The sequence below is a fragment of the Pogoniulus pusillus genome, chromosome 1, assembly GCF_015220805.1.
Source record: "Pogoniulus pusillus isolate bPogPus1 chromosome 1, bPogPus1.pri, whole genome shotgun sequence".
NCBI lineage: Eukaryota > Metazoa > Chordata > Aves > Piciformes > Lybiidae > Pogoniulus > Pogoniulus pusillus.
Window position 1 is genome coordinate 40,494,801 of NC_087264.1, and position 11,046 is coordinate 40,505,846.

Consider the following 11,046-nt stretch of genomic DNA (forward strand, 5'->3'; position numbering starts at 1 on the left):
CATCTCCCCCATCTGTGCTAACAACAGGCAGATACCACCACCTAATTGTATTTAGGAAAACCCATATAGCAACGAGCTAAATGTTTACATCTACAGCAATTAACTTTTACAGCACTGATTTCACACATCTCAAAGCATTTCACAGAACGGATGAAGTGTCACTGCTACCGAACGTCCAGGGGTATAACACAAAATACTAATGGTTAAGGGTCGAAGAACCAGTTGCAAACACTAATCCGCTAGAACGATGACACAGAGCCTAGCAAAAATTACCATTACGGGTTTGCGCTAATCCACCAGGTTAGCAGGCAATTAAATTGGTACAGTCCCTTTCTGTACTGCTCTTTAGACAAACTTTTTTTTATTCTCCTCCCTACGTTTCTAGGGCAGCCAAATCCTGCAGGGCAGGCGGCCGCTTCGTGCTCAGCGCTTCCCCGCAGCGCAGCGCAGCCCCAAGCACCTTCACGGTATCGCTTCCACATCAGAAGGCAGCACCTGCGCAGCGTCACTGGAGCGCAAGGACTGAGAGAAAAGGGAAGGGGTGCGGCGGAGCTTTTATAACGGCAGAGGTACCACAACGGGCTCTCACACAACGGGCTCTCTGTGGTACTAATCCCGAGCGCGCCGGACAGGGCCGCTCCCCGTGGGACAGCAGTCACCACGACCCGCCCCTGGCGCTGCCGTGACCGCCCACGCTCCCCGGCTCCGCTCCGGCGCTCTCGCGAGGGCAGGCGGCTAGCTGTCCTAGTGCGCCTGCGCGGCCGCGGCCCAACGCACCCCGCCCCCCGGCACCGCCTGGCAGGCGGACCTCCACTAGAGGGCGGGCGAGAGCGCGGCGCGGCGCCGCGGCAGTGCGGGGATGGATCCGGGTTTGGAGGAGCTGATGCCTCGTCTATTACCCGTGGACGACTGTGACTTGCCCGAAGACTTCGACCCTACAGTGCCTCCCAGGACGCCCCAGGAGTATCTGAAGCGCGTCCAGTGAGTGGTGGGGCGGTAGGGCTCCGAGAGCGGTGCAGTTGCCGATGCCGCCCGGACCAAACTTCGCGTTGAGATGCTCAAAGGCGGCTATATCATGCTGCCGCTCACCGGCCATCTACAGCTAGCAGAGCCGCTTCCCTATCTCTCATTGTGATTTGGGAACCCGTCCGGTACCCATCTGCCCTCTGCTAGGCGGCTACGGCTCCCGGCTGCTGCATGCCGTGGGCCTCGGTGGGCTCGGTTCTGCGCAGCGGCCCGCAACTCCGAGCGTCTATGCAGTGTTATTTTCCGTAGCACGGGAAGTCCAGTCGTTGACTATCCGTACCAGCAGCGGTGGCCTACCTCTCCCAAGGGTCTCGCTGCGGGAAGAGTTACCCACTTAGGCAAGTTAGGATGTAAGCAAGCTTCGAGGGGGCGGGAGCAGTTGAGTAGAAATGGAGAACAGTTCATCCGCAACTCGCAAACCTTCGCTTAGAACTCCCGGTACAGTGTTTTATGTACTTAAAGATTTCCGTAGGTGAAATGTTTCAGAGACATGGAGCACATTGCTACAAAGCGGAAAAAATGTAGCCACTTGATTTTGTTTTGTAGGATTGAAGCAGCTCGATGCCCAGATGTGGTCGTGGCGCAAATAGACCCCAAGAAACTGAGAAAGAAGCAGACAGTAAACGTTTCCGTAAGTTCGAGAGATTTCACACGTTTTGAGGGGAGAAACAATATTGAAAGGGGAAAATATTAGTATTGTACTGATACTGGGTACTGGTTGACATAATGAAATAGCACTGTTGGCTTTTAAAAACGTATCTAGAATTAAATGTGTGGTAAGGAATGCCTGTTCAACTGCTGGCTAACAGCAATCTTTGTAACTGATTTAAATTGATAATACCCATACTATTTGATACATGGCAGACTGTTTTACTGAGGAAGTCAAATGTTACCATAAATGTTACAAATATTTCATTATAAAACTTGCATGAACTTTAGGAAAAAAAGATATCTCCATGCATATGTTTAGGTTTATGTATCTAGCGTAAGGGTAGCAAATGCAGCTAAGCTTTTCTAAACTTAGATTAAATTATTATTTCCTTTTTGATGGAATTTACTGGAATTTTAATTTACTGCCCAAGCAGATTTTTCTGTTGTCGCTCTGCCCAGACAGCTAGATTTTTAATCTGCTTGCAAATAGTTCAAGACACCAAGTTTTCCTTTTTCTAGTGAAAAATCTACTCTGAAATTTCACTACCTGATTGCTTAAGAAAAGCTTCTAGTGCTGTAATTTCTGTGACCATTCTCTTAATCTGTCTCAGAATTAATTTCCTGAAAGATATTTTTGTGATCTCTCTTCTTTGACCTACTCTCTTGGCAAGTAGAAACTTAAGATTCATAGCATCTGTCCAAGATACAGAAACAGCATCCTGCTTTTTATAAACAGGGGAATTAAGGCAGAACAACTGGTAGGAAATATGATCTTAATTAATTCTTTGACAGTGTATTTTGAATACTTAATTTACCTGCACTTTTGCATATAAGAAGAGTCAAACAAGAAATTTTGTCTAAACCAGCTGTTAAAGTCAGTCTTCAGAGTAGTCATGAAATTACCTTTCTTAAATGAAGATCTGAAGTGTATTGTTTACCTGATAGTAAAGATTTATTAATCCTTTTGTTCTAAGGATTCTTCTTATAAAATTTTCTTTTTACATTATAATTAATGCCAGTATTTTCTTAAGATTTCTGGATGTCACCCTGCTCCTGAAGGATATTGCCCAACACTCAAGTGGCAACAGCAGCAAGTGGCAAATTTCTCAGCTATTCGTCAGGTACAGAATGGTGTTTGTGAGGGGCACTTACACTGTCTAGATAGAACACATCTGTGTTTTACAGAACAAACATTTATCTGGTAGAGAAATGTTACAACTTTATGTAGGACAGATGTTTGTAGGCAAATGTTTAAATTATTGAGAAAGAATACACTGTATTCTTTAAACCTCTGATAAAGCTCTTGAGAGAGTCATGTTTAAAGTAGTTTGTTCAATTTCAGCAAAAATATGTCAATATTTAGGTTAAATGATAAATAGAGTAGCTGAGGGAAGACAAAAACCTCTGTGATGTTACAAATTTCTATTAAAACCTAGTGCTAAGAGGAATGTTCTGCAGAACTTGACATTAACTGAGAAAAATGTGGATTCTAACCCACCACAAAATTCATAGAATCATAGAATGGTTTGGATTGGAAGAGACCTCCAAAGGTCATCTAATGTGATCCTCCTGCAATGAGCAGGGACATCCTCCATTAGATCAGGTTGCCCAGAGTCCTGTTGAGTCTGACTTTGAGTATCTCCCAAGGATGGACCCTCAGTTACCTCCCTGGGCAATCTGTTGCCGTGTTTCAACATCCTCATGGTAAAGAACTTGTTCCTAATATCCCATCTAAATCTACTCCTCTCTATTTTAAAATCATTGCCCCCTTGTCCTATCCCTACAAGCCTCTGGAAACAGTCCTTTTCCAGCTGCCCTCTAGGCTGATACAACTGTCAGGAACAGGATATTTGCTTTTTGTGTGCTTTTGGACTAAATTGCTTTTGTTTTCTTAAGATACCAAGAGAAATCTAGGAGACTGCTAAAACTTAGTACCTCAACTTAACTTTATAGAGATGTAAAACTCCTTCATCTGTAACATTAACATTCCAGAAACCCAGTACAAGCAACTCGGTTACGTTTATATTGAGGCATATAAAATATTTAGCCAGTTACACCTCTAATGATTTATAGAACATCATAAAATATGGGTTTTTTTGACAATTTAAGAAAAATGAAGAGCAATTTTGGCTAGGATAAAATAAGTACAAAGTTAAACTGTAATTTGGCTTTGTTTTAATTAATTTAGAGCCTGGCTAAGCACAGAAATCACTGGCAGTCACAACATTTGGACAGCAATGTCAGTATGGTGAGTCAAGTTACTATCAGTGCTGTTTGTCACCCAGTTACTAAATCAGTGGTTAGTCTTGTTTTAGTTTAGTGCAAGAACTTCTCAATAATATCTTTTCTTTGTTGTCTTTAAGACAGCAATATTTCACAGTTTTCCTGTATTTTCATTTACTTCAGCCAAAATCAGAGGATGAAGAAGGCTGGAAGAAGTTCTGCCTGGGTGAAAGAGTATACTCAGAAGTAGATGCAGTATCTGATAATGAAAATCTAGGAGTTGATTACATAAAGGTGAGTATAGGACTTCAAAATAGTTTTTAGCTGCTGTTCTCTGCTGTTTATTACCACTTTGTGATAACAGGAAGTGCTCTTTGGTGAAGCCATAAAGTCCCATTTTTCTTCCAAGTGGAAAACTGAGTGAAGCAAAGAACAAGTCCATCCTCTCAGTCAGAAAGCTGATGAGTTCCTTAATTTATTATCAGCTAGAGCACACACTGTTGCTTACTGAACTGAAAGCTTTCTGCAGTCTGCTTTAGTGTTTTGCTGGACAGTGATACATGTTCCGCTCCTCATACATGCTGTTCTACAAACATGCCTTTGTTTGTTTCACTTTCTTTGTTATCACTTGGAAAAATAACAGAACTAATGAGTAACAGCAAAAGCAAGGTTCTCTGATGCCAAATTTGGACATTATCTTGAACTTGCTTGAAGACATTTTAAAAAACACACTTCAAAGCTCAGAATGACTTACAAATCACCACAAATGTCTGATTATCATGTCAAAATGTTTATGATAATGCACACTTTCCAACTTGATTTTTTTTTCCAGGTGGGCTTTCCCCCTTTGCTAAGTATTGTAAGCAGAATGAATCAGGTAAGCCTACCTCTCAGAATGACACAGAATATGAAAAGTAACAATTTATGCAATCTGTTGCAAAAATCTTACCTATTTTTTCTGTGCTAGGGCAGAGAATTGTGTAGTACAACTGCTACTCATTGTACAGGGAAAACATCATCATCTCACCTTTAACTACAAACCACTCTACTAGCAAACACTAATCATGACTAGTTCTAAGAGTATTTCATCTTTGCAACTTATAAAACCTGTAACATTTGAATATTTGCTGAATGCCCCATTAGGTGCCTGGCAGTTTTAAGATGTCTTATTCATGTTTTAAAAGCAGTCCTTCACCTCATGAACTCTTAGGTACATTGTAAGACTATAAGAATCACGCTTACCTTTCCTTTACTACTGTTTTCCGTGAGTCACCTTTGTATCATTCCCAATCTGTAGCTACTTATCCATAAATTTGTTAACTCAGAAAATGACTTAATTTTATATAAAGTTCTTTCCAAGAAATGGTGCTTAAACACTTTAAATAAAGTAAACTTGTGTAACTTCACCCTGAAATAGATATCAGATAGTGTCATAGTGCAGCAGAAACACATAATGTATATTTTAAATCACACTGCTTTTTATGTAATGTAATTGTTTGGGTAGTAGGAGAGCAAAATAAAACATGTGTGGTCTCTTTCTGTTCCTCTTTTGAAGGCAACAGTAACCAGTGTCTTAGAATACCTGATAAACTGGTTTGGAGAGAAAAAATTTACTCCAGAACTGGTAATTTTTAATTTATTCTAACTACTTGCACATGAACACATTAAAGAAGGGATAAGTTATAATAGTTTGCTATGAAGTTATTTTAATTTCTGAAGAGTTCTCTAGGTGTGTGTATCATATTCAGTTATTTTCAAGACCTTCTTGATTAGATTCTAGAACAAGTATCTATATACATTTTTGTAAGGCTTATTACAAAATACAATGGATGCAGATCTATCAGGTACTGCCAAGACACCTTTTCTTTTGTATTGCTCCCTCCACTAACTTAAACCACAAGTTCACATGAGTCTTGGTGCCGGGGATAGAAGATGCTCTGACTGCAGCTTTGGTTATGACCAGTTGAAGCTGTCAGGGTGCTGCACATTATTTACTGACAACTCCATTGTAGTTTGGAGATGCAAGATAATGTGCTTGCAGAGACCTACTGAATATTTCCACATGGAGCACAGACCAGAAACCTTAGCTGTATTAGTGTGATGACAAAGTTAATTGACTAGCTACATAATGACGTTGCAGCTACAAAAGACCTTGGTGGATGCATGTCATCTCATTCAGCAGCACAAAGCAAAAGAATAATGAAATATTACTCCCATAATACTAAACAGTTTCACTGAGTCACTTAAAGGCCTTTCATTTCTGTTCTCTTCTGCAGAACTCTGTACTTTTTAACTACCAAGCTGCAGAGAATTTGTGCATTGACTTTGTTTATTCCCATAATGAAAGACACTAGACACTGGAATTGAATTTATAAATTAAACCGTTAGAAGTTACATTTATAAGAGTGCAGTATAATCCAGTGAAGTAAAATGCAAAGGATGTGTTTTCACAGTGGTACAAATCTTGAAGCAGATTAAACAGCATTAAATCCACAAAGATCTGACTTGACACATTCATTTCCCAGGAACATTTTTGCAGTTTATGAAGTGAAAAATTGAATAGATGAGTAATAATCTAAAATAATCCTTCCCTTAGAGTTTAACAGTGTAAGTTGTATTAATTTATATCTTGGCCAGTATCAAAAAAAAAACAACCACAAAAGAAAACAGGAATTCCAGGAGTACTGCTCACAAGCTTATCTAAAAGTACAAAATTCTACTGTATAGCATCTAATTTGGCTTTCAAATGTTTCAACTGCAGCAGTAAAACTTAAATGCAATTTTGTTTTGAGACCTATGTTCCAGGCTTGCTCTAACAAAAGCTCACGAAGCTTCAAGGAAATGCTTTTAATTAAACCTTTGTTATTTGAATGCACACAGGGTAGATGGCTTTATGCACTGTTGGCATGCCTTGAGAAGCCTTTGCTACCTGAAGCTCACTCCCTTATTCGACAGCTGGCAAGAAGATGCTCAGAAGTCAGAGTACTAGAGGTAAGATTAAATGAAACATTGTGCAAAGGACTTCCTGAACTTAGCAAATTATTAGGAGGATGATTTTTCTGTTCTTGAAGTGTTGCTTGAGAATGAAGGAGATTACAGGCATGTAACATGGCATGTAATAGCTTTCCCATTTGGCATTGGTATCAAAAGAACTGTTCTATTTATTTGTCTTCCAGGAGAACAAGAATGAAGAACAGTTATCAGCACTGAACTTGATCATCTGCTTAGTTAGCAGGTAATGCAACTTAAATAACTAGAAGAGTCAAGTATGTCCAGAATAAAATGGTGGTTACTCTTGTTTTAACCTAGACTATTTTAAACCGAAAGTCAATTAAAGTACCCTGGGCATATACTTAGTGTTGGGGTTTAAGCAGGGCTGAGTAACTGAACAGACTTGGGTCATTCTGATAAGTAGGCACAGCTGCAGAAAAGTGGCCTTGGGAGGCTAGCAGAGAAGCTGCTATCTGTAGCTGAGCTGTGTGAGGGCAGGGTGGTCAGCCCTGGGAACAAGAAAATGTTGTGGCTAGCTGCGCAAAGGGGGATTAATGGGGGTAGTTGGTCAGGTCTGCCTCTGTGTGTGTGGACAGCCCATACTCTGCTGTGTGAGCCTATCAGAAGTACACACCCCTGTACTGAACTCCATGATATAAGCACCATGCTTAACTTCAATAAACGGACTGACCACCTGTGTACCATGTTGGTATGAGTCCATGTCTTTCCCATTCCCGCACGGCCTAAATGAAGTCAACTCAACTTAGCTAAAAGGACTCAAGGTAAATATAAGAGTAGGGAAGACTTACTGATTTCTTCATTAGATGAGCCCCCTGAACTGCAAATCTATAGTTACTATAAAAACACTGAAAGAAGAGCTTAGAAAGCAAGGGCTCTAACAGCTCTAAGTAATGTTGCGTTAGAGATTTCTTACAGTATTTCACCTCTCTCCACTAGGTACTTTGATCAACGTGACTTGGCTGATGAACCTCCCTAGACTGTTTTGAGAATACAAAGTATTCTACATTGTCATATTACAAGCAGCATTAGCAGAGCTAATAGCAAAACACTGCACTGTTCACACCTGAAGTACTATAAAGCCCCTTCAGGATACCATCATGATAATGCATTTGGTACAGCTATGAGTACCCTAATGTGAGCTGTATTTAGTATGAGTTTGTCCATGTTTTAGATGTCATCATTACCATCGTTGTAAGATGGTCAATGAACTGCCTGGCATCATCTCTCAAGCTACTGTCTCTGTAAACTATGTTCTTGGTTAGAAATCTCCACCATCTGAGTAATCCTATGGACACTGCTATTAGGTGAAGTCTGAAGTTACATTACAAATCGTTGATCTTTATCTAGGACACATCTATTGAGGGCTTTTGAAATAAAACTGAAGTTATAAAGTGTTCTTAAACATTGTGGCTTTTCTCATTCTTTATACTATTTAATAGCCTTACTAGAGAAATCTACACAACTAGGACTGAATGTTGGGTTGTGTTGTTTTGTTTTTCCAAGCTTTGGTTCCTGACCTTAAGCACTGCTAAGCAGTTCAACTATAAACAGTAACTTACTTGAAACACTTATTTTTAGTAAAACAAACATTGCTACTTCCTGATCCTGATTAAAAATACTATTTTTTAGTAAAAAGTGGTAAAAAATTACACAGCTGTATTAAATGCTTTTAATAGAAGCATTTATTAAACAGAACAAATTTATTTTTCTCTGTGATACCTTAACAAATACTAGCTTCCTTATTCACTGTTATCAGCATCTGGCCACAACACTCCCAAGCAGTGCTAGAGGGGCAACAGAGTGGCTGGAGAGCAGCCAGGCAGAAAGGGACCTGAGGCTACTTGTAGATAGTAGGCTGAACATGAGCCAGCAGTGGGCCTAGGAGAGCCAATGACATCCTGGCCTGTATCAGGAACAGTGGGGCCATAGGACAAGGGAGGTTACTCCTCCCGTGTACTCAGCACTGGTCAGGCCACACCCTCAGTGTGTCCAATTCTGGACCCTTCAAGAGACGTTGAAATACTGGAATGTGCCCGGAGAAGGGTGACAAAGCTGGTGAGGGGTCTCGAGTACAGCCCTATGGGGAGACGCTGAGGGAGCTGGGGTTGTTTAGCCTGGGAAAGAGAAGACTCAGGGGTGACCTCACTGCTGTCTACAACTACTTGAAGGGAGGTTGTAGCCAGGTGGGGGTCGGTCCAGCTACAGAACAAGGGGATGTAGTCTTAAGTTGTGCCAGAGGAGGAAGTTCTTCCCAGAGAGAGTGATTTGCCATTGGAATGGGCTACCCAGGGAAGTGGTGGAGTCACTGTCCCTGGAGGTGTTCACGAAAAGACTGGATGAGGCACTTAGTGCCATGGTCTAGTTGATTGGATAGGGCTGGGTGCTAGGTTGGACTGGATGATCTTGGAGGTGTCTTCCAACCTGGCTGATTCCATGATTGTACTTGGTACATAGGTGACTCACTCTGGTTCTGATTATCCCCAAAATTTAAAAACCCATGTTACAGGAACCGTAAATTCTGCTGATAGCAAATTGATACACAGTATTAATTGATATCTCCTTCCTGTATAATGTAGAATCTAAGTCACTCACCTCACTATTACAAATAATCATCAATCACAGCCACTTACTGATAAACCTTTACTATGTATTTGAATGATTGGCACATCTGCATCTGGAATGGTAGTCTTAACCATCAAGTAAAAAAAAAGTAAATTACAATAACTACTAAATTCTGTAGATCAAAGTTAACAATTATTACATTGATACTAAATATCTACCACACTGCAGGTGTTTGTAATGTGATGACATTAATAGGTGGGCATGAGAGACATACAATGCAAGTTATTTATAGTCTCTCTTTAGTAACATTTTCAGCACGTTGAAAGTAGGATGAGTTGGCAACTGAAGAACCCAGGAAATGCAAGAACCCTAGTTAGCTAATTCTCTAGCCCTACAATTGCAAACAAATCTGAGTTACAAAGGTGAACAACAACCACAGCCTTCCTGTAAACTACCTGTATAAGAACAAAGTGTTTCAAATCAAGTTGTAGTTTCATCTTTGCTTATAAATAGTGGGACAGCATTCTGCTAGCTGCGAGCACCCTAGGTGTTTCCTAGATTTGTTGTGTTATTCAGCTACTAACTACCATTCACAGTATTTCAAAAGATCAGAATTTGGTCACATCTTAAGTTCAAGCATAAAAGCCTTGGTTATCATGTTTACAACTTTTAGGTTGCCAGCTTCTAACAGTAACTTGAAAAGGCGTGATCAGTTGCAAACTTCACACCTTCCACAGAGCTTAGGGAAGAACAGCTTCCACTGTTCTTTGCCAACCATACAACTGGACAACACATACTTTTCCCAACGCGGAAGATAGTTGCTATTTTGACATTGCCAGCTGTTCTAGTTAGCAGGTTACTTGTCTCAAAGAAGAAACTGCATCACTATTACACAGCATTCTTGCACTTCTGAAAAACACCCTAAGTTTCCATCTTGATTCACCTGAAGCCTGAACTTGCCAGAAGGAAAGTCTTACATTAACATTCATTAAATGTTTTAAGGTGTTTTTATGCTTACCTATTGCAAGATATGTACTGCTATGCAAATCTTGTTACAAGTAGTATCTAGCAAACCCTCATGTCCTCAAGAGTCTTGATAGCTTCTTGCAGGCCTAATCATCTTCCTGCACACAGTCATTACAGGAGTTGCAGCTAGCAATTAAAAAACGGTTTCATTAATATTGAGTTTATGCACAACAAGCTAAAACAAATTTCCTTCTTCCTACTGTCCCTTACTATTCCAACAAAGGAACTAAGAGTCCACTGAATACCGTTAATTAAGGCTTTTTGTTCATATGCTAATGGATTCGTCAGAGTAATACAAAAGCCAGTGCTGTCTCACAGTTGAGAGGAGAGGCAGCAGCTGGGCACTCAGGCACACGTTCCTTTTACTCCAATCTAGTCTTGGTCAAGCTTTTACTCAGTTTTCAAAACGTGCCTCTGGTCTTCCGTATGTGCTGTTTGTCAGCTGAAACATTTTGCTGAAAACTTTAGAGTAGGCAGTTTTTATCGTGTGAGCATATAACACCTTGGTATAGAATCAATATCATACCAAGATAACAAGAATGGGGC

At 40.5% G+C, this 11,046-nt stretch overlaps 1 protein-coding gene across 2 annotated transcripts; it reads left to right on the forward strand.

Annotated features, from left to right (window-relative positions):
* Positions 1 to 859: 859 nt before the first annotated feature.
* GEMIN2 (gem nuclear organelle associated protein 2) lies at positions 860 to 8,314 on the forward strand. Of its 2 annotated transcripts, none has more exons than XM_064149260.1 (10): positions 860 to 981; positions 1,573 to 1,657; positions 2,697 to 2,798; positions 3,866 to 3,925; positions 4,084 to 4,194; positions 4,733 to 4,777; positions 5,456 to 5,524; positions 6,781 to 6,891; positions 7,077 to 7,135; positions 7,849 to 8,314. In XM_064149260.1, exons 1-10 carry the CDS (start codon positions 860 to 862, stop codon positions 7,886 to 7,888), a joined length of 804 nt encoding a protein of 267 aa, XP_064005330.1. In that variant the 3' UTR covers positions 7,889 to 8,314. The 2 variants fall into 2 exon arrangements, with proteins under 2 accessions (XP_064005330.1, XP_064005340.1); XM_064149270.1 differs by having other exon boundaries at positions 2,709 to 2,798.
* Positions 8,315 to 11,046: the final 2,732 nt, after the last annotated feature.

Bases quoted from the DNA above. Each gene is read 5' to 3' on its own strand.
- GEMIN2 (XM_064149260.1), top strand. From the start codon at position 860: ATGGATCCGGGTTTGGAGGAGCTGATGCCTCGTCTATTACCCGTGGAC. The intron at 1,658-2,696 runs GTAAGTTCGAGA...AATTAATGCCAG, and splicing joins AGCAGACAGTAAACGTTTCC to TATTTTCTTAAGATTTCTGG. The intron at 4,778-5,455 runs GTAAGCCTACCT...CCTCTTTTGAAG, and splicing joins TTGTAAGCAGAATGAATCAG to GCAACAGTAACCAGTGTCTT.